Here is a 24745-nt window from a genome sequence, read left to right on the forward strand (position 1 = left end):
GAACGCTCTTACTCTAGTATTCTTTTACAGCCTTTTAAAAAAGGACAATTTGTGTCACACTTTGCTATTCTTTCCAAAAAGGACTTTTTCTTTTGGACTCCTCACCCATCGTTGTTGAAATCGGTGGTAGCAACTGAGTACCCAAAGGAAGATGCAAGCTCCTCTCCCCAGAAAATGTGCTCAGGCACCAGACGGTAAACGTTGTCCTTGCGTAGAAGTACCACAGCCCCTGTGTGATTAGCCCGTGGTGCACCCGCCACAAAGGTCAGCTCCCCCAGGCTCAGTATTCCCATCGCCGAATCCACAGAGAAGCCTGGCCAACGTAGCAGAAGGCAGTAGTTAGGATCAGGATTTAATGTTATTGATCGTCCAGAGGCTATTCGATATACGTATTCTTCTTCTTACTAATGAAATATGTGCCTAAAGTGACTATTGATTTTATGTCCGACTCTTCTAGGGGCCGGAAAATGCTTGTCGCTTGGCTGGTATTTGGGGTGATCTATTAAGTTTTATCTTATGTCTCACGAGGTTTCATCGCTTACTTTTGGTTAAGGCATGTAAACATACTGACTAGACATTAATTGGATTTATCGCCTTGAGTTCAGAGTACTCCTAAACTGTGGCGAGCACTCTCAGGGGATTGTTATATTAATAGTATAATAATGACTCATTTAAATCGTTTAAACAAAACCCCACCAAAAAAATCAATCGCTCCTAATGGCCTTTGTTTTGTCTTGAAAATGCTAGTTGGGACAAATTTTGTGATCTACAGTATTGTGCAAACAATATGATAACACTATTACAATACTTTTTACCCCCTGGTCCCAAATCATTTTTTTACAGATACAATAGGGGCCACAGAAGAAGGAAAAAAATGTGGCTAAGATTCTGACGTTATATATATATATATATATACATTCATTCATTTTCCGTACCGCGCATCCTCATAAGGCTTGCGGGGTAGACTATCGCTCTGACTTCAGCCGAAAGGCAGATTACACCCTAGACCAGCGGTCTCAAACCCATCCTCAAAGGGCTGCAGGGGGTGCAGGTTTTCATTCAAACCGAACAAGCGGACACCTTTTGCAAGTTTAATAAGTTGATTGCAGCCAGTTGCTACTTAAGACCCCTCATTGGTTAAACTGTCGATACTGGATCGGTTGAAACAAAGACCAGGACACACTGCGGCCCTTTGTGAAATCAGTTAAAGACCCCTGCCCTAGACTGATTGTCAGTCGGCCAAAAGTACACAGAGAGACAAATGACCATTCGTACTCAATCATACCATTACCAGCGAGAATCGAGCCTGCGCCTGCCCGCACCGAAGTCAGGCTGAGGTGTGTCGAGAGTATAGCGTACAAGTGTGTTTGAATTAAAATAACAAAAATACATTTTTAAACAGTCTAAATAGAAGCAAGCACAGGGATTTGCTACAGCATGCTCTAGGCGTGAAGGATAAAAGGGGCAATGTTGTGTCTAACCACCAAACATGCATCCAAAAAATAGAGACAAAAAGAAGAAAAGGGAGACGAGGATGAGACAAAAGATGAACAGCAACAGGACAACAGGAGTGGAATGTATACAATGGCTGTATAACATGACAGTGGCATTTTAAAACAGTAAAAACAAATCGGGCAATAAAAAGTGCTATTGCTGTTATAATTTTTATCCTGCATCTCTAGTTCCATATTTATCTGTTTCTTTTCACTAATTCAATTGTAGCGTCCTAGTCATTTTATATTGACCATTAATGTATTTAAATAACTGTATTTTATTTTGATTAGCTCCATGATTATATATATTTATTTATTGTTACAATATTGTAATTTGCAGTCTCTCTCTCTCTTCTCTCTCTCTCTCTCTCTCTTTCTCTCTCTCTCTCTCATTCTCTCTCTCTTTCTCTCTCTCTCTCTCTCTCTCTGTCTCTCTCTCTCTCTGTCTCTCTCTCTCTCTCTCTCTCTCTCTCTCTCTCTCTCTCTCTCCGTCTCTCTCTTGCGCCCTCCTTACTCCCTCTCTCTCTCGAGGAACATATTCTTATTAATAAGAGGAATAAAATTGCACTGGCATACATTTTATATATTATATGAACTTGATTCCTTTGCTGTGCAGTAGGAGTGACAGAAGAGTTTGGTGTTAAGGTTGAATTGCACCAGGGGTCAGCTCTGAGCCCCTTTTTGTTTCCCATGGTGATTTATGCACTGAGAGATTACTAAAACACGAAGTTCCTTGAAATATGATGTTTGCAGGTGATCTGCAGTGAAACCAGAGAACAGGCAGAGGAGAACTAAGAGCAATGGACATATTTTCTAGAAAAGAGAGTAATGAAGGCGACCAGGAGTATGCAGAATACATGTGTGGAAATACTAAGAAAAACCCAGGGCGAACAGTAAAGGTACAAAGAGTAGACGTAAAGAACGTTGAGGATTTCAAATACTTAGTCCAGGCTGATGGAGCAGGTGGAAAGGAAGTAACAGAACTGTGTGTAGTCAGGCCAGGCTAGAGCAAGTGGAGGAAAGTGCCAGGTGTGTTATTTAATTGGAGAATGTGAGCGACGATGAAAGGAACGGTCTACGAGACAGTGGTGAGGTTAGCCATGATGCTTAGAGACAGTAGCTCTGAGGAAAAGACAGGAGGCAGAGGTAGGAGTAGCTGAGGTTCTCCTTCGGCCTAACCAGGCTGGATAGTATTTTACATGAGACATAAGAGGGACAGTGGAGGTAAGATATTTTGGAGGCAAGGTCAGAGAGACATGACTTGGATGGTTTCGACATGCTTAGAGGTCAGATAAGGACTAAGTTGATAAAAGGATGTTGAGGGTGGAACTGCCAGTGAACAGGGCTAAAAGTCAACTTAGAAGAAGATACATGGATTGTGTAAAGGAGGACTTGAAAGTGCCAGCTGTAGGATAGGAGGATGCAAAGGACAGGGTGAAATGGAAAAGGTTGATTCACTATGGCTACCCTCATGGGACAAGCCGAAAGTGTAGCAGTAGTATTAAGTTGACTTGAATTATTTGATCTTAAGGAGCATATAGTGTGAATTTGTATATTCATTATTTATTACTATAGTTTGACCAATATGCTATTTTTGGTTCCAAAAATACTTTGTTTCAGGTGATGAGATATTAGCATCAAAATTGCAACGACAAAAACATTTAAAACATTTTTCCATCAGACATGAAGGTGTAGCATATCTTCTTGTGAGGGTAGAGGGGATAATATGAGTTATATTGGGGGTAAAAATAAAGCTACAATGTCACATGGGAATTAGTGTTGTCATGGAGACGGCTAAATAAGGAGTGGGGCAGAGGGTGAGAAGGGCTGTAGGTATGTGAATTAGGAGATTTGGGGGAGATCCTCAGAGTCAACGAGACGTAAGAACACCACAATCCAACATTAACTATATGTTGACGGTGGTATGTTAACATTAAGAAGGACACAGGCAGAAAAATACCTTAAAAAAAGGTGATGCTCTTCAAGAAATTCATCAGCCCTTGTTAGTGAACACACTAAAAATAAAAATACTCAAACATCTACACCAGTTATATTAGACACACTTGGAGTGATAGCAAGAAAACCAAGACCAAAATACCCCAGAAAAAGCTCTTATTTAGACACTACATGCAAACTTTGTATGACAAGGACGACAAAAACCTATAGACACAAAGGACAAACTCACTGTTGCTCCAAGAGACAATCACCTGGCAGATAATGTAGTTATTTTTTGTGCATAGGTTCTGTGGAGTCAATGTGGATTCAGAACCTATTCACCGATATTGTGAATGTGAACCATTGTCCAACCCTACGTCTAACACCCTCTGACTGTTCTGTTACCAATCAAATATGTACACTGTTTTTGGCAAAACTACTAAAGATTTCAACTGACAGCAAAACAGACACAGAAAATGGATAGATGATTAAATTGCCCTGTTTTGGTGGTTGTCTCTTAACAGTGACGAAGACACAGAAACAAAGAATAGGCAGAAAGGATTAAAACCAAGAAGTTTAAAGCTACTACTATTTCAGAAGACCAATCCAATTCAAAGTACAGTACACCACTCCTACAAACCTAAGTAGCTATTATGGGCTACATCCTCAAAGGCTGTGGGCTTCCTGGAGGGTTCCAGAGTTTTGTACAGCAGTGCGTCTTCAACTGGGCTAGCCATGAACAAGAGCCCTATGGCCCAAAACAGAAAAGGAAAGGAGTAGAGAGGAAGAGGGTTGAGTGCAGGGAGGGTGCCAGGGTGGTGAAATGTGAGGGAGGGAGAGTAAAACAGAAAAGAAAAAAGAAAGGTGCGGGTGAGACAAGCTGTGATTGATTGGTGATGTGTTTTGGCGGGTGGGTGGCAGCAGTTTTCCTGTGGAAACCTCCCGGCTCTCTTGTGGAGCGACAGCCCCAGTGTTCAGAATGTACCCTGAAGTCTCATGACGTCATAGGATCATTTGTAAATCAATATTTAATTTCCTGGAAAACTTCCAGAATCTAAATCCCAGGCAGAAATCATTTGAAAATCTTAAGGGGTTTTGGCTATTAATATCCTTCCAGGAATTAATGGAGGCCGAAGTATGGACTTGGGCCATATAGGTGAAATATCTGGGTACACTGAGAACTGGTTGCTATCCTCCACCAGATCCTCGCTTCCTCTCCAGCAGTGAGCAGGGAGGGCGACTCCTACCCAGGTAACTGTGGTAGGGCACAGGTATGAGCCGAGCATTAAGCTGTTTCTGATCCGCCACCTCGTAGGGTCCATCGTCATAGAAACCAAGGTCAAGCAGCGTCTGGTTTAGCAGCTGCGCGCGCATTTCACCTGAAATGGAAATGGGTGAGGCCAAAACACAGCCTTATGAAACAGTTACTTGCTCCCAACACACTGGTGGAGATCATCTCTTGGTGACTGCACTCTAGAAAATGAGACAACCTCAAAATGTAGAATACATTCACATGTACATTTCTCCAATGAAACACATTATTGATCCTCTGCACTGTTGCTCTTAGTGTAATTAGGATATGATATTATCAATCAAGACAGTTATATATAATGGCTCTGTTTTTAATCAGTAATGCGATTTATCATAATTATATCAACAACGCTGAAAATTATAATCAACTCAATGGTCTCGTAGCTTGATCATTTCCTGTTTGTTTTTCTTGAGACTAAACTAACAGAAAGAAAACACTATTTGATGCCTTCTCATCCTTGCTGTTTGTGCAGAGCTGCAGCATATTAAAAGCAATTCTGATTAAACAATTAAATTACACAGTTTCTATCGATCTATCGATTCTACATTCATACCTTTCCAGTTGTAAGTCCCAGGGGCACCAAACAGTATGTAGTTGTTGTCTGGTGTGAAACTGACAGAAAGACCCTGCTGGCAGAAGCCAAACTGCTCATGACCCTGCGGCCGACCCTCGCAGAACTTCCACTCGCCTCCGTCCAGGTCATCTCGCTCTGTCAGATCCTCACTCAAGACATAGCAGCGTCCAATGGGATCACGCGTCTCAGAGGATTGGTGTACACGCTGCCGGAGCTCATACAGGTGAGCGCATGTCTGGGGAGGAATAGCGGGGTGTTGTGAAGTAACCAACCATTGTGCTGGTTTAAAAAATTATGTTTAATCAGCTTTCTGATTAGGCCCTGACTTACCACCACCTTCCCACCAATGCCTTGGCTCTTGACAGTAACTCCTAACCACTGGTTGTCTTTGCTCTCCCTATTTAGACTCACTGGAAAAGAGAAAACAATGTGTTGAAGAAGAAAAAAGCTTTTGGATCTTTATCTTGGTGGCTATGTGGTGCAGTGGCTAGAATATCTTCCTCAGCTGAGGTCCAAATGTCTGTCCCCAAATCTTTGTCCATTGCAGTAAAATGAACCACAGGTTAATGGAAGAGTCTGACATTAGTGAAAAAGGCTGTGTATTTCAGTCTGAAATGTTCTTATCAAGCGCGTCGGCCCAGCTCTGGGCTTCTGGGTTCAAATGCAGGTCATGTCCATCTCTGTGGAGTTTGCATGTTCTCCTGCGTGTGTTTCCTCCAGGTACTCCGGTTTCCTCCAACATTCCAAAAACATGCATGGTAGGCTGATTGGACACGCTAAATTGCGCCTAGGTATGGGTGTGAGTGTGCATGGTAGGCTGATTGGACACGCTAAATTGCGCCTAGGTATGGGTGTGAGTGTGCATGGTTGTCCGTCTCCTTGTGCCCTGCGATCGGCTGGCCACCGATTCAGGGTGTCCCCCGCCTCTGGACCGGAGTCAGCTGGGAGAGCCTTCAGCACCCCCCGTGACCCTAATGAGGATAAAGTGGTTCAGAAAATGAGATGAGATGTTCTTATCAGTCAAATTCAAAGCAATGCCATATTTCTGACCTCTGGAATGTTTTTTTTACCCTTTCCCTTCCCCTCATATCAGCTAGCTTCTGAATTTGAGTTACAGGGACTGTCCACTCATGTGGATTGGTTTCAAAATATACATGTAATTGAAAGTGAGTGGTGAAAACATACACAGTCTAAGAACAATTGAGTGCTAAATCCCTGAGTTATATCAAGAAACACTTTTTCTTTGTCCGAGCCACCAGGAATGTTTCCTAACAAGGGAGTGGAATGACAGCAGCGTAAAAATGACCTCTATCACGAAAATTTATTTTCCCAGAAACACATATGGACCTGACTGAAGATGTAGTTTGGTAACAGAAGTCAATATTGAACCGCTACTTTCTTGCAGGCTTTCCGCAACACTGCTCGTCAGTGGCCTGTTGCTTCACTCTAGCAAAGCCTTGTAGATGCGAAAAATGCTTCTACCCATGTTCACAAAGTCTGACTAGTATGGTAGATGATTTTTTAAATATAGTAAAATGCTAAAGTATATGATACAATCCATTAGCCCATTACCTCAAAATGTAATCACCTCATTCGTATACTGGAAGTTTGATAATTCATTCATTCATTTTCTGAGCCACTTATCGCTGACAAGGATTGCCGGGGGTGCTGGAGCATATCCCAGCTAACTATTGGCACCAGGCAGCGGACACCCCGAATTGGTGTCCAACCAATTACAGGGCACAAGGAGACAACCATTCACGCTCATACACATACCTAGGGGCAATTTAAAGTGTTCAACCAGCCTACCCTGCATGGTTTTGGGATGTCGAAAGGAACCGGAGAATACAACCTGGAGAAAACCCACGCAAGCCCGGGAAGAACATGCAAACTCCACACAGTGACGATCGACCTGGGATCGAACCCTTGACCCCAGAACTGTGAGCACTAACCACTCGGCCGCCGGGCCTTCAGTTTAATAATAATCCCTTTTATTTATTCGTGGGTTTTCTTGAACCCAAACATACACAATAACCGATAGACATACAGAACAAAAACATAAAATCTCCCTTTTGCAAGTTTCACATATTGGTATATAAAAATTCAAAGTCAGCACTTCAGATTTTGGAAGTAGTAATACTTCTTCTAGGCCACTAGGATACTGTTTCATTGTACCAGAGATGAAACAATTGTAATTATGTGTAAAATAAACTATGAAACAAAATTTACCTTCCCCATCAATATCAACCCTCTCACAGTCGTACTCTTCTGGTGTGATAGGGCACTTGAACAAGGCCCCTGGTCGACTATTGCGCAAGACACCCTGGCCTGCAGCCTGTGGTGCTCCCACCAGGATCCTGAAGGAAGAAAAATGTGAGAGATACAATGAAGGATACTGTTAGAATTATTATGAATATTCTATATGTGTTGTAAGCATTTTTCAATAAGTAATAAGGCTATAAACCAATTCATGGAACCATGGACACTTTTCCTCCACATCGTCTTCTCAAGGCCCCACAGCTCGAGGACACATTGTTTTCACACACGCTTTTCGGCAGAACACAACGGGACTGTTTTGACGGGACTCCAGCAGAAGATGGCGATAATCGCATTATTGTTTGAAAATACGGCTTTGCTTTGTTTACCTTGAAAGCATTCCTCACACTGTTGTTTTTCTAACCAGCGAGGGTGTTATTGTACTGATTACATAACCATGTTTTTCGAGTGTCGCGATTAAATACAATGATTCAGTTACTGCAATTCAGAATGCACTGGGGACTAAGACGACGTCACAGCGCATTTTCCTTGCAAGTTGTAGGCAGAGTTTGTTGAAAGATGTTTTTCCTTTTTTAATTAAATATTACTAATAATGATTTAAAAGGTTTGAATCATTATTCCAACATTTGGTCCTTCGAGTAGCCGGGGTCAACAAACCGATAGGGAATCCAGACGCTGCGGTTTAATATCTGGAGTGACCGTGCACGGCGAGAATCCCTTTTCCAGGCCGGACTATTTCTCAGCAGCGCCTGTTTTCTAATCGGTTGACGACTATCCTCTTGGTAAGCATCTTTCGACATTTCTGCCGAGTCCGCGTGTGATGGCTGCATATTGTTGACGGGTTCCGAGTGCGTGAAGGGCATCACACGCGAAGGCCTTATTTTGAGAAGTAAGGCTCGCATCCTGGGGATGGCGATTTTAAAAAACCCTGCGGATACTAGTCACTAGCAGGTAGACACGGTGTGGTCTATAAACGTCTGCCGTGTACAAAAAAAAAAAAGGTACTACGGGGGCACACAAATCCACTCCAAAAATGGGTAGTGGAGACAGTAAAACGGCTATTGACGATCCAAAGATGCGTCTGCCGTGTACAGATTGGATTGTTGAAAATCAAAGCGCTACAAGGGTTAAACACCTAAACTTATGGATAAATAAATATGGATTTGCTGGCCAGCTTAATATGCATAAGATATTGATACTGCAGGATAAAATACGTGCTAAGCATGGGGGAAATCTTAACAAAATGGAGCAGGAGGGATATAATGATACCTATTATTGGTTTATGATACATGGGTTAAATCAGTTGATAACGTTGGGACTGGAAACACAGAGGCTGTGTTATTCCACAGAAAAGAGGACGGGGAGACTTGCCCGGTGGGGAAGAAATATGTTGTTGGTAAAAAGGAGGGCCCCCTCCGACAAATATGACCAGGTCGGGAGGGCCCGTGGGGGACATGGGGAGAAAACACTATCTCCCCAGGCCGGGGCGCCGCCAATGAGTGATGTGTTATTGAACAATATCCCATGATCGAAGTTGCTGATACTAATGTGGGCAAGGAGCAGGCTCCTACTAAATTTGGATGTTCGAATCCAAAAGCTGATGGTGGCCCGTTGTGTCATGACGGGCGTAATTTGAATTTGAGAGTGCATGAACTGATTGATCGGGTTACGGGGAAGTTTAAAACAAAAGTTAATTATACCGTGATCAGCAGAGCTAAACAGAGGGATGGTGAGCCTTTTGCAGAATATCAAATAAGGATGACGGCTTGTTTTAAGGCCAACAGCGGCCTCGCTGAAGACCACGCGGTGGGCAGCATTTATCAGGAGCAGCTAAAAAATGTGTTGCATGCTCATTCAAATTATACGCTTAGGGAATGGGTTGAAAAACATTGGGGAGACAGGGCTACGGGCACGCTTGAACAATACGTAAATCAGGCGATCCATGCAGAAGAGGTGTTAAAAAAGAAAAGAAAGGGGGGGGCACCCTCTAACGAGGACGGGATTTTTGACCAAAATAAGGGATGTGAACGTAAACCTTTTAACAGGGATAATGAAAAAAAAATACGCAGGGAAGTTCAACAGAAATCGAGGTAACAGAGAGAAAATCTGTTGGATCTGTGGGAAAATAGGTCATATATCCCGCGATTGCCCAAATAACAGGGCCTCTAAAAGTGAAGGCAAATCGGCATGACTAGTCGGGGGGCCTGCTCAAAACGAGAAATGGCAAATTAAATGTTTAGCGGGGTTGCCAAAACTGCGTTTTGGTCAGACTCTAAACTTGCCGAATAATGCTTTGATTGCGGGGGGAGCGCTCTGTTTTGGTGCGGCTGAATATTAAAATAATTGGCCTTGGGGGTGCTGAAGCAAACTTGAGGGCAGAAATGGGTTTTGCTATGTTATAGTTGTGCTTGCAGCATATTATAATTATGGGGTCTTGGCAAACTATGATGATATGATGATATAGTTGGTTATCGGGAGAGTAATTAATTTAGTTTATTAATTTAGTCTTCTCTAAAAAATAATTGCTCACAGGAGGCACAAGAGGGGAAGGATTGGGCACAAAGAAAAGAGAGCACTTAGGAATGTCAACATTGATAAGCTGCTTCTGCAGCGAGCGTGAAGGTCACAGTCAGCGGGTAAGGGCGCGCTTCCGTTTAAACATTTCAGAATAAGAACAAAACATGGTCTGCAAGGGATGCAGAGTTCCGCGATTATCTTCGCATTTATTTTTGGGATTTAATCAGAAATGTCTTTCAAGGTGATAGAAGATCTGTTTGGCTTTGGAATTGGGAATAATACTGTTATTATTGGTTTCTTTTTACTTTAATATAGGAGATTGGCTGGTTAAAGAAAAATGAATGGATTTTTTTACAATATTATGGCATATTGGTTACAATTTGTGGGTCCTTTATTAAGCATTGAAAATTGTAATTAGGAAATGCCTAGTAAAAGGTGGATTTCACTAATTTAATTATTGTAGATTTTTCTTGTGGTAACAGGGAGCTATAAGAAATGGCTCTTATCTTAAGTAAACATAATATGGGGTGCAATTTATGTCTTAGGTATTAAGGGTTATTTGGTTGTTAAAGAAATCAGACATGAAATTAACAATGCGGAAATGAGAAATTTCATGGCATTCGTCCAAATTGTTAGGTAAATTGAACCTGGCTGGGGTAGATAAGATAATTGGTTAAGGATAGGCATAGTTTCCCTAGAAGAAACATGGAGCGTCTTTAGGTGCACAAAAGACTTTCCTTGTTTGACCTGAAGGGGGCGTATGCTTTGGTAGGTCATATTGATGACTATTGGGACGTTATTACTGTCTATTGCTTTAGGGGCATACAAATTAAGAATTTAGCCAAAACTTACTGCATTGCAATTATGGGGTTAATACAACTGAATGTTACGGTGATAACGATGGGCAATAACAAGCTTAGATAAAGGGGAATATCTACAAACAAACAAAAAAATCTAAATTCAGGTAGGGCCTTCCATGGTGTGAAACAAGTGATGAAATAATGTCTATGTTTTAAAAATAACATCTCCAAATTATAAAATATCAACCTTGGGGAAATGCTTTAAGTAGATGGGTTGATTAGAATGGGCAAAATTCGATAACATTGAAAGGGGGTGAGATAAAGTTTTTACAAACGGTTAAAATACAAAAAGGGGGTGTGTGTGTGTTTCAATGTGTCACAACTTTTCCGTTATTGCCTTATTGGCGAATAGATAGTTAATCACAGCCACTCGCATGGCAATCTACATGCTGACTGAATGGGGTAAGGGGCGGTGGCAATTGAACAAATTTCTATTTTTAGATATGTGGCATGTGAATCTAATACATTAATTATCTAGTTTCTTCAGGCATCAATCTTGCGGTTCGAGGATCTACTAATGCGGAGTGGATCCAGACCTTCCGGAGTGTGGAGTATTCCTGGTGTCCTCAAGAATTCGTAGGTTTTCTCTGGGTACTCCAGTTTTACTCCAACAAACCAAAATTGTGGATGATTGGGGGAGCACTCAAGGCAAATTCCTTGATTATGAGTGCGAGCGTGGATGAGTGTCTGTCTTTTGTGTTTTAATTGGCTGGCCACCAAGATATATCAATATTCTAATATCAAGGTGGAATATTTCTGAAATCGCTGATAAGCCTTTCAAGGACGGCGATGGCAGAGTAGGACAGAAACAAAAAGAAAAGAATTTCGCCAAATGAAATTTTTTGATTTCTGCAATGGGGAATTTTGGGAACCTGGGGGACTAAACAAAAACAAAAGACTTATCTGGGAGGGCTGCCATTTTGAGTCATGGTAAATTTCATGCCTCAAAAAAGGGGGAGGTTATATATTCAATCTATATGCAGATATATGGCAAAAACACGGGCGATTCCCCCTTATGTCAAGCTACAAAAGCTACGTATCCATTTCAAGGGATACACATGGAATATGTGTGGTACATAATCCTAAAACAGATTGGGGAAACCTTGTTGCAGAAACTGGTCTAGATTGGCAAGCTTGGATGACACACGTGTGCAAAAAACCATCAGGCCTTCGATAAAATTAACCCATACGGTGGGGCATTACAAATCATAATTCAGACTGACAAATTAACTTGTGAATCTTTGTCTGACGTTTTTCCTAAGTCCATGGGTAAGAAGGTCGTCGGAGATGGAAACACCCGGATCCGCCATAGTAAAATTAAAATCTGAGATGACCAGAGAATTCATTTCTGCAACGGGGAGTTCCCAAACGGGAGGCGGTAAGAAATAATTGGTTATTGTTGATGGAAAATGCAGCTATTATAAATCAAACCTGTATCAAACCTGTATCAAACCTGTATAACATGTATGGGGGGCCGACCTCTCTTAAGAGTAGTACCCGCGCAAATCACCCCTGATTGTGTAAAGGAGATAATGCAAAATTTTTAGTGTTATATAAAGGTCTCATACTACAAGTTCTGTTTAGAAGTGTTACACAAAAGAGGAAATAATTTATAATTAGAATTATACCAATATTTATTACAATAATTTATACCAATTATTGTGGCATAAAGGCTCATTGAACTGTACTCATATATTGATCTTGGATTGAATCGAATTTTGCCAGACTGTAATATCTGTACATACTGTATCGTTTTTCAAAGAATTGATATTGACAAAAGATGTAAGCCCAAAATGTATGAAATGGAATAATGTCTACCCAGTTACAACGGCAGCAAAGGACAAGCCTAACTTTTCAACACATGTCGCGTTTAATCATTTTACCTGCTTAGTCCTCACAGGGCACGGACCGGCACTGGGAGCGATAAATGTGACGTGGTGTGCCCACGTCCTAAAACAGACTACACCCCTGATTCCACGTTCTGACCTATGGTGGTGGTGGGGTCAAAACAAATTATACGACTCCTGCCAAAATGACAGCAGGACTTTGGGCCTTGGTCTCACTGCTATTACCAGTGTCTGTTTTTCCATCTACAGTAGAGGAGATACAATTGGCCGCACAGAAATCAGGTATGATGGCGGGCCCCTCGCGACGGCGTCGCATGGAGAGAGGGTGATCCGACATACATTGATGCGATTGGCATCCACGAGGATGAGTATAAGTTGGCTAATCAGATCGCAGCAGGTTGGGAGTATATTTTTCTTTTAATTACTCCAAACAAAAATGTTGATTGGATAAATTACCTGCATCACAATGTCCAAAACCTTGGAAATTATACTGAACAGGGATTTGTGGCGATAAAGGAACAACTGGCAGCCACTAGTCTGACGGCGTTCCAGGATCGTGCAGCGGTTGAAATGCTTCTTGAAGGAGCAGGGGGCGTATGCAACGTTTGAAAATGTTGCACTCAACAACACGCCCCCCACTGGGTCCCACACCAGGGCCAACGATGGCCTGCAGACCCTAAACCGCAAGATGAAAAAGCATCCTGGAGTAGAATAATGTCCGCTGACAGATTTGTGGCCTCACTAATAATGATTTGGCCTAATTTGTGGTAGCCCTTTTTGCTACGATTTTGACATTATGTGGGTGTTGTATTATTCCCTGCTTAAGATCTTTGATGAGCCGACTTATAACCACTGCGATTGCCCCTACAAATTCCAAATTGCATGAATTATATCTCCTACTGAAGTGCTGACACTAACAGTGAATTCCAAGAGCATGGTAATTACGAGGATGGATTGGACGAAAATGATCTTATTTTCTGCCGAACGAGTAGAGCCTAAGCGGGTAAAATTAAAACAGCCAACGGTGATATCCCTCTATTTTGAATTTGTCATAAAATGAATAACAAACATATAGTAAAAGGAGGGAATGTTAGAATTATTATGAATATTCTATATGTGTTGTAAGCATTTTTCAATAAGTAATAAGGCTATAAACCAATTCATGGAACCATGGACACTTTTCCTCCACATCGTCTTCTCAAGGCCCCACAGCTCGAGGACACATTGTTTTCACACACGCTTTTCGGCAGAACACAACGGGACTGTTTTGACGGGACTCCAGCAGAAGATGGCGATAATCGCATTATTGTTTGAAAATACGGCTTTGCTTTGTTTACCTTGAAAGCATTCCTCACACTGTTGTTTTTCTAACCAGCGAGGGTGTTATTGTACTGATTACATAACCATGTTTTTCGAGTGTCGCGATTAAATACAATGATTCAGTTACTGCAATTCAGAATGCACTGGGGACTAAGACGACGTCACAGCGCATTTTCCTTGCAAGTTGTAGGCAGAGTTTGTTGAAAGATGTTTTTCCTTTTTTAATTAAATATTACTAATAATGATTTAAAAGGTTTGAATCATTATTCCAACAGATACAAAGATACTGTATTTATTAGTGTATAACACGCACCCGTGTATAACGCGCACCCATAATTTGTGACTACAAATTGGTATAAACATTTTTGTAGTTTTTCTCAGCTCGCACCAAGGATTGCACCAGTACTGGTAACTGGCAAATGCTGAACACGTGTCACCATAACAAAACATTTATTGACAGCATATGGTATGGAAACGTGGTAAAACAAAGTACTACCAATATGAGCACATTTATCAAATGGAATTTACAATTTTAAATCCATAAAGTCTAATCCATCATCATTATATTTAAAAAAATGTTCAAAGTCTGATTGGTCTTCATCAGATTCATCAAACAATTGATTCCATTCTTCTTAAGCAAGGATAGCGCTCCCTCGGCAGACTCATTTCCCTGGAGCAACTTTTTTTTTTTTTTAAATCCAACCCTATCATCATCCTATAAATTTGCCAAGGCTATTTGGAGAGGGCTGGCTTTTATAAAAGAAGGTAGATTGTCGCCACCTGGCGGAAAAAGACAGATTCTACGTTATACTTTTTCACCGGGTGAGGGCAGTGTTTCACCGGGATTTGTGTATAACGCGCACCACTTTGCTTCAGTTTTTGGGTACAAAATTGCGCGTTATACTCGAATAAATATGGTAAATCACTGTGATAGACCTCCGAACAGGTTTCACAAAAAATTGTGGGTGTGGCCAACAAAAAAAAACTGAGGCAGGTTTGTAAAATAGCATAGATAGCTTTATTGGGCCGACAATGTAGACAAACTCATGCATAAAACACAGGGATACATATAGCAGGTGGCCAGCACCATTGAAACACAAAGAGGTCACCAAACAATGAATTAAAGAAACATCATGAGACAGACTTTGAAGATAAAGCACCCGTTAAGAAATACCTAACAGAACTCATCCCCTACACTAAAAGATGGAGAAGGAATGGCTTGATCAGGGCCATTCCTCCTACTCCAATTAGTGAAATGGACTCCCCAATTCCCTTTGGAACAAATAAAATACCTGTGTTCTCCCCAGGATTCTTTTACTGGTGCACACAGTCAAAAGGCAGTAAGGAAATAGTAGTATGTATTGAGTTATGTTAATTTGTTGCTATGCTAACCCTAAAATAATTGCTAGATAACTTTGTCTGTCATGTGTCTTCATTCCTCAGTATGACATCCTGTAAATGTAACAATTGTCACTGTAGGATTGTCTGGTAGACAATTGAAGCCAACAAGGCCTCAATCATGTGTGGTCCTGCCATGATCGTCACAATCACATTGTTTGGAAGACATTTTACATCTTAGTCACTGGACAAGGCATCGTTTTTGTGTCCTCTCATGCATGTAAACCTGGTTAATCTTAAAGTCCATTATCAGATGTAGAACCTCTTAGTTAAACATGGGTCAGTAATTGGATGTAGCACTGCTGAGTGGTCTAAGACAGGGGATGCCATTTTCCTGTATTGTCTAATTCTTTCAGGAGACTTGCCTGTTCCTGTATGTTTTTGTTGCAATGAGTGTACTTTTGTTTTCTATGGAGGAGTTCATGGATTTACAAAAAAAATAAAAAGGCTTTTGTTTGCTTGCCTGTTCAACAATAAACTTTGGCAGACAAAGAAACTAACCCAAAATAATAAATGAAATGTTATTTCATCTCATCTCATTTTCTGAAGTGCTTTATCCTCACTAGGGTTGCAGGGGGTGCTGGTGCCAATCAAGGAAACGGAAAACATGTAAACTCCACCAGATGGACTGACCTGGGCTCATGTTTCTTCTCTGTGAGAAACCAGTCCAAATGGCTGTTTCGTTTGAAAGGTTGTTGACCTGTCATTTAAAATTTGTCAGAGGCATCATTGCCAATCATTGTAGTATACAGAAACACTGATTGGTTGTGACATCAGCAGGACTTCGTTAAAACATTGGTGAGCCTATTTTTTACTCATTCGGTGCAGCACATCTCATTGGTAGTAGGGTCAGCATGTTTTTAAGTAATCATTGGTAACTGTCACTAATTCAGCGCAACAGTGAATTGAATTCAATTCAAATTTTACTCCGGATAGTCAATTCTTAAGATCCTTAACAAAAATCATGACACTTGATACTGGATATGTCAAAACTGATCATGTAAACAACACAACAAAGTCCATATTAGACATAAAACATAGCTCAAATGACAGCATTTATTGTCGTACAACTCTGTATAGGCTCTCTTATTTTCACAAACTTGCCTTAGCTCTCACGACTCGCCTGTCGCTACGTAAAGGCAAGTATAAAAGCTTTTACTCACCTTGAAGTAGTTGCTGATATTTTGAGGGGGTGAGAGTCACTACCCTCTACCTTATTAGGAGTGTGGATTCTTTGGCTAGCAGGCTATTTTAAAAACTGAATGTTGGGCTACATTCCAGCTATTTCTGTCAGCCATAGCTGATGCATGGAAGCGAGTCATGAAGACACAGAGGGTGTAAGATAAGAAGTACGGAAAGTAACTAGGGAGAGTTAATGGGACAAGTAAAAATAGTTAGGCTAAAGGATCAGCTTTTGTCTCCATTTTAGACAAGCCAGTTTTATTGACAATCCAACCAGACTTTTGTTCAATGTTATATGACAAAATATAATGGAAATTTTCTTTATTGTTTTTAATCTGATACCTTTATGAGACTAAGGTTTGTGGGGCTTCACCAGCTCGTTGTTACCATGCTAGTATCAGTTTATTTTCTGCTTAGTTAGGAACAATTAATTTAGAAGTTACAAGATACATATGTTTGTGATGGGATATTTGTCTGATTCTATCGCTAAAATGATTCACAATCCTGTTCAGTTTGTGCACTGCTGCTTTTTGCACAGCATTGCTCTTCATTGTTCAACTGTGACTCAGAAAGTCGTATTGTAATTTTCAACTGTCAGCTCATCTTTCCGTAAACCCACATGACAACATGACATGCCTTACTACAATTTGTGGCTTAGTATGTGTCTTTGTGCACCCAAGATGTAAGGAATAGAATTACACACTCGAGTGCACACACAAAAACACAGCCTTGCCAATGCCCCAATGTACTCTAAATTGCCATACGATACTATAATATCATTTCGGACACTTTGTGTGAGGTTTTGTTTCGGTTTGTTAAAAAACAAAACAAACTCTACTGTTCAGAACAAAACTCTCAATAACACCACACATATAACAAGCGATGCGGTTATATATCAGGCTCTCAACTCAAGCTACTTCTTATAATCCTGATAATTTCCCTCTAAATGCATGAAATCTCTTTGAAATTATAAGTGCTGAAAGCATGAGCACAAAGGTGAGAACAAGTGAGTTCTGAATCCCCAAGTCACGTATATGCAGAAACTCATTTGGTCTTCATGGTGAAGCTATAAATCTCATTATACTTGTACAGTGGTACCTCGAGATACAAGCTTAATTTGTTCCGGGACTGAGCTCGTATGTCGATATTGGATTGGAAAAACATTTTTATTTGTTCTAGTTCGCCATCTATTAACAAAGTAACAATTAACTAGTGGTTTAATAGTACTAAAGTGTGTTTAATAGTTCTAAAATTAGACGGATTTCGCGGCGGGGAGAGAGACAGACAGAGAGGGAGGGGGGGCTTTTTGCACGGCAACGCGCTCGTAACATAACATAAATAAATTTAAATGAACTTGGATTACGATGCAGACACACTCAAAAATAAATTTAATCTAACCTTGCACTAAACTTAATTCTAATGTTGGTTTTGATACCTTTCTTCTCCCGGGTTGGCTCTATTTGTCCCACCTCCACCCTGACTTTCAGATGCAACCTATCGAGGGTTGTTTGCTTTATTCCCTTCAAAATATTCCGAAAACGATGCACACAAATGTCCACACAACAGGATAACGCACGGCCACTTGCCAACGAGAAGTAGTATATACTCCTCGTATTAGCGATCGATGCGCCATTCGCACTGTCTAACGAAAAAAAAACACTGAAAAAAATGCAACGCTCCACCCAGTGCTTGTAGAGACATTACAGGAGGGAGTTGCGGGGAGAGAGACAGTGCCCATGATGTTCTTATGAGCAGCCTCTCACTTCCGCTGTATGCTCGTATATCAAAATTTGTCTCGTATCTCAAGATAAATATTTGCCTGAAATTTTACTCGTATCTCAAATTGCTCGTAAGTCGGGGCACTCGTATGTTGAGGTACCACTGTATAATGACAATATAGGCACTCAATTCAATTCAATTTTTGAAGATGTTCTCCCTTTTTAAAGCCGTATTACAGTAAATGTAGTGCATGTAATCATTATTTGTGTTATTCATTCAAATGAGCCAGGGTTGTTAACAAAGTATTTATTTTCACCCAAACCAATACTTTATATATTTTTATTAGAAGAACAAAAGGAACACAGATTTTGTTTGACGGTTACTAATCACACCTAGTTTATTTTCATCACAACTTGCTCATCACTGGCAGAATTGACCAAGGGCACTTGGAGAATCACAGTTTCTTTTTTAGCTATGTATCACACATCCTGCTTTAGAAAGTTAATATCCACTATATCACTGGGAGACAATATATACTGAGAGAACTCTGTGCCTTGTCAGGGAGGCTTTATTGTGACAGTGCACTGCTATCCAAATACAATTGGCCTTAACTTGATAAAAACCAGACCATCACAAATCATTTGACACCGATAAGCTCTCAATCACAGGTCAATAACTGGCCATGAAAGCATTTACAGTAATACCTTGAGATACAACCTTAATCCGTTCCAGGATCGAGCTCGTATGTCAATTTACCCGTATTTCAAATACATTTTTCCCATAGAAATGAACTAAATACAAATTAGTCCGTTCCCACCCTCCAAAAAACACCAAAAACAGGATATTACAATGGAAAAACATCAGCTGCTTTTGAATTGGAACTTCCTTGCTTCTCCATGCGTCAGAACCGAGTGTTTGTTGTTTTAAAATTTTAAAAAACGCTATCTCTAGTAAAAAAAATGCAACCAGTTCGGCCCGGTGCTCATACATATCTTGACGCGAGGGAGATGCGGCGAGAAAGACAGAGCGATGCTGCTCTCATAAGCAGCCTCTCGCCACCCGGACGGCCGCATCGGGAACCATCTGGTATGATCGTATCTCAAACTCTCAAGGCAAAAATTTGCTCGGAATGTTCCTCGTTTTTCAAATTTCTCGTATTTTGGGACACTCGCATGTCAAGGTATTACTGTAGTTGTAAAAAGGTGTTTTTTTCCTTTGAAGAATTTCATTTACAAAGTACTTGTGGTTGAACACTGCTAACGCAACAGCAACTTGATGCACTTCCCTCATTCCCACAATGTTCATTGACCCCAACCCTCGGCCACCTCACCACCATCTGACCCCACCCCTCCCCCATTCATTTGTACAATCCCACCCTGCCCCCATAAAATTCAGGGGGTCACATCTCTGCATTCTACAGATTACAAATTTCAATATCTCATGCACTTGTATACACAAATCTGCTAATCAATGTTATTTTCATGTTTTTTTTGCATGGCCCTTGATGATATTCTCCTCAAATTCAATGCAAAAACAATACACATAAGGGTATTTTTTTGTTTGTTTTTGATGGACATACAAAAATTTAAGCAGGATTCTAGGTACTAAATGAAAGTAATTTATAGCTACTATAGAAATGATCAGTAAGCTACTTCTGATGGATGGACATCAAGTTACTATGTCAGAGAATAGATTATGATGAAAGGACTGAATTTTGAGCTGTATATCGGTGATTTGTTTTTTCAATGGAGAGGGAGGCAGCTATTAAGTGATTTATCAGTGTGTTTGTGTTACTTTGGAAAGTGAGTTACATCTGACCATGAGACAGCTGGATGGACTACAAGTTTTATAGTACAAGTGTGTTGCTTCTCACAGACAGTTACACAGTATATCAAGGAAGATTAAAATGAGTTATTTTCATTCATTTTCTGAACAGCTTTATCCTCACTAGGGTTATGGGTGGTGCTGGAGCCTATCCCATCTGATTCCAGGCCAGAGGCAGGGGACACCCTGGATCGGTGGCCACCCGATCGCAGGGCACGAGGTGGCGGACAACCATTCATGCTCACACTCACACCTAGGGGCAATTTACAGTGTCCAATCTGCCTACCATGCATGTTTTTTTGGAATGTGGGAGGAAACCAGAGAACCCAGGGAGAACTTGCAAACTCCCCACAGGTGGACTGACCTGGATTTGAACCCAGGATCCCAGAGCTGTGAAGCCGACGTGCTAATCCCTCAAGCCGCCGGGCCGTAGACTGGATGAACTCTCTGAATTGGCCCTAGGAGTGAGCCACCAATTCAGGGTGTCCCTCACCTGGTGCCCATACTTGGCTGGGACAGGCTCCAGTGCCACCCTCGACCCTTGTTAGAATAAGCAGTTTAGAAAATTAATGAATAAAAGAAGACCTGTCCTTATATTACTGTACATATTTTAAACATTTCAAATTTAATGACCCAGTGGATAACATTTAGTCATATCTCAGTTTTAAAAGGCTGTAAAGACTTTTTTAATATGCTACAGTTTTTTGTTAAAAAGAGACAGACATGCAGGTATGTCTGTTCCCTATGTCTAGATAACCCAGTTAAGTGTATTTAAGTTCCCTTGGTTAGTTCAGTTCTTGTTGCATTATTGTCAGGTTATGTCTAGTTGCTGTCAGGTTGCGTCAAATTGCTGTCAATTTAATATGTGAGTACTGCCATGTCCCTTCCAAGCCATGTCTTTGAATTTTACATTTTGTCTTCTCTAGTTTTTCATTTGCACTTTGTTTTTGGTCAAGTTAATTAAACCTTTTTGAATTACCGTCACTCGGCCTGGCCCTTGTTTCCCTGCAATTGGGTCCATCCCTCCTCATGACATGGACATCCAGTTATATGGTTGTACCCAAGAGAGTTGTGTATGGTCGACTGCCAATGACGGACTGACAAACATCACTGTGCATGTTAATCAGTTGTGTCTGATGGACAGAATGATGAATAATTTGGGGGGAAAAACATCATGATACATCAAAAGATTCTATTTTTGTGTGTTTGTTTTGTTTTTTACCCTCTGCCTTTGACTGTAATGGCTTAGGATAATACCTGAACCTGACCACCGGAATTTGTCCCATTTGTCAAGAGGTCTAATACTAATGATGGAGATAGAGCGATGTCTATGTTTAGCACCTCATTAGTGTGAAGTTGAGTGTGAGTAATTGTTTATACAGTGTGTGAGCCCTGTTTTAAGTGGTAACCAGTCCATTTTTTAGGCCGTACACTTTTTCTGTTCCTAAAAGTCTATTAAGGATTTCGATATATGACAGAAATAGATAGATAACCATCCACTAGATTAAAAGAAATTGATTTAATTGTACAACCACCAACGTGGTTTTCAAAGTCTTCCCTTTAAAAATCTGAAAGTCACCAATAATGGTTATTAACACTAGTTGCCCTGCGATCGGCCGGCTACCAATTCAGGGTGTCCCCCGCCTCTGACCTGGAGACAGACAGCTGGGATTAGCTCTAGCACCCACCGCAACCCTAATAAGGATAAAGCGGTTCAGAAAATGAAATGAGAGATGAAAACACTAGTTGCACCCTCAACATTTCAAGGAGCGTTTCACATTAATAAACCAGTATCCATACACTTTAGTGAGAGAGAGCAGTAGGTTTGGTGTAGTAAGTTATCCAATGTTTTGTATTTATATTAAAAATATTTAGAACAACAAAACATTGTCATTTTTCATAACGCTTATGGAATGGGATGGGGGTGGGGGGTGCTGGAGCCTATCCCTGCCACATACCAGGCAATGAGATGGACAACCATTCACAGAAACACACATACCTAGGGGCAATTTAGAGTGTCCAATCAGTCTACCATTCCACCGGGCCACCTACAACACAACATGTTTGTTCATTTTTTGCCAATTATATTGTTCATGCATATATTCTTCAGCCATATCGCCTATTCTCGGAAGGGTTGCGGGGGTTGCTGGGGCCTATCCCAGAAAACTTGGGGCAAAAGGAGGACTACATCAGGGGTGGCCAAGTCCGGTCCTCGAGTGTCCCTTTCCAGTCTGTTTTCCATATCTCCCTCCTCTACCACACCTGAATCAAATACGTAAGAAACTCATCAGCAAGCTGTCCAGAAGCTTGATACTGATCCAGATTATTTGATTCAGGTGTGTTGGTGGAGGGAGAGATATGGAAAACAGACCGAATAGGGGTTCTCGAGGACCGAACCTGGCCACCCCTGGACTACATCCTCGACTGGTCGCCAGTCAGCCATGGGGCACAAATAGAGACAGACGACCATTCAAATTCACAATCATACCACCACCAGGGAATCGAGCCCGCCCCAAAGTCAGGTGAGTGAACCACTATACTATTAGAAGGCCAATGACAAAGTGATAGATTAATTCATATTCCACTTGATAAAAAGTCAACAATAAACTAATCCATATTTTACAATTGTTTTCTTAAGAGGTTTAAAATGTTAAATACTGTTCATCCAGGTCAGATGTGCTAACACACTTGCAAAGAAAAGCATATGGAGGGATGCAGTTAGATACCTGAATCTTTACCCAGACACATATACAGAGATGACAGGAAAAGAAAAAAGGCTCCATACAACCCCCATCATCTTTCAAATAGTTATTTTCGGTAAAATTTTGCTACAGAAAGTAACAGCTGAGAATTAAGTGTTATGAATCAGTATGTGTTTAACAATGAGCCAAAGACATAGGGCATGGCTAATGCATAATAAAATGGGAAAGAGAAAGACAGAGACAGCTGGCAGACCATGAAAAAGCCCCTCTGGGATTCTGCGATTCACTGTCATGGGAGCTGACTCAATGCAATAATTAGTTTCGGTAGATGATTAAAAAACATTTGACAAACTGTGAATTCCCTCAGTGTTTAATGGTCCGGATGTAGACTGAACGCTGTAGTTGCAGCATAATTGACATTTGAAGCGGATCATTTCAGGGGGCTTTTTTTTACTTTAGGAAAATTAAGCCCAAATTGGTGATTCTTTCTTTTTTTTCAATTATTGAACATCCGGACGGTAATGTAAAATACAAATTGGTAAACTTCTACAATGAACTGTAAACAAGTGGGGATCATTGCATTGTGAAAAACTGCCAAGTACCTTTCAGGAACATTAAAAGTAGAAGAAAAATAGTATATGTTCAAAATGAGACCATTTTTTTTCCTTTGGCTGATTTAAAACCCATCAATATGTTCTTGTTCTTATTATTAACATAATGGCAGTTGGCTCCAAGCCCTTACTCTATGTTGTACAATGCTGTAAAGTGTGCCTTTATTTTTTGGGCCGCATATGATGCAAATGACCCAATCCTCAAGCCATATACCCCCTCAATTTACAAAATAGCCCCTCTTTTGATCAATACGCAAATGACCATTCTCAGGACACTGATGATATAATTATTGACACCGAAACATTGTTAAGTTTTTGGCCGTAAAGGAGCAAAATATTCTTAAGCAAAGTTTGCCACAATTAAAGCCCAATGTTTGGACTTGTAAAATAAAATCCCCAAAGTACAGTGGTACTTCTACTTATGAAATTAATTGGTTCCGGAAGAAGAACCTGAAAATGATGGTTGATATTTAACAAATCCTCCACATTGGCAACAATTTTGTAACTTGTGAAGGCAAAACGATTTGAACATATTTTCCAATGGTTATTTTCTATGATATTAGACAAAACAAAACAAAAATCAAATGATGCCCAACAATTAAGATAGCACAAACAATTCAGTCATTGGTAAATCAGTTTTTGTAAACTAAGTGAATAAGTAAAAAAAAGATTACATTGTCATGACATTAAAATATATATACTATTCTTAGTTGCTGCTATATATGGCGTTCCGGCGGCTTGAGTGGTTAGCATGTTGGCCTCACAGCTCTGGGGTCCTAGGTTCAAATCCAGGTCGGTCCACCAGTGTGGAGTTTGCATGTTCTCCCTGAGCCTGCGTGGCTATTCTCTGGGTACCCCGGTATCCTCCCACATTCCAAAGACATGCATAGTAGGCGGATTGGACACTCTGAATTGCCCCTAGGTATGGGTTCAAATCCAGGTCGCTCCATGTTCTCCCCGGGCTTGCATGGGTTTTCTACGGGTACTCCGGTTTCGTCCCACGTCCAAAAAACCTGCATGGTTGGCTGGTTGTACACTTGCCCCTAGGTATGAGTGTGAGCATGAATGATTGGCCACCAATTCAGGGTGTTCCCTGCCTGGTACCCGTAGTTGACTGAACCCTGTGACCTTGTGAGGATAAGTGGTATATGGCGATGCTATCATCTGATCGATA

At 40.8% G+C, this 24745-nt stretch overlaps 1 protein-coding gene across 3 annotated transcripts in view; it reads right to left on the reverse strand.

Annotated features, from left to right (window-relative positions):
• Positions 1-24745, reverse strand: part of itga7 (integrin, alpha 7) — a 53425-nt gene that overhangs the window by 15546 nt on the left and 13134 nt on the right. For 2 of the 3 annotated variants that reach the window (XR_013300733.1, XM_077603660.1), the window contains exons 2-6: positions 7544-7671; positions 5645-5724; positions 5294-5549; positions 4676-4807; positions 106-313 (exon numbers count right to left, since the gene is read on the reverse strand). Coding sequence is in view for 2 of the 3 variants with exons in the window: in XM_077603660.1 (XP_077459786.1) it covers positions 106-313; positions 4676-4807; positions 5294-5549; positions 5645-5724; positions 7544-7671 (804 nt within the window). In the remaining variant the exon portion in view is untranslated. Of the gene's footprint in view, positions 1-105; positions 314-4068; positions 4177-4675; positions 4808-5293; positions 5550-5644; positions 5725-7543; positions 7672-24745 lie in introns of all 3 variants that reach the window. The other variant, XM_077603661.1, reaches the window with a different exon arrangement.

Source organism: Stigmatopora argus, chromosome 6 (genome assembly GCF_051989625.1).
Source record: "Stigmatopora argus isolate UIUO_Sarg chromosome 6, RoL_Sarg_1.0, whole genome shotgun sequence".
Classification (NCBI taxonomy): domain Eukaryota; kingdom Metazoa; phylum Chordata; class Actinopteri; order Syngnathiformes; family Syngnathidae; genus Stigmatopora; species Stigmatopora argus.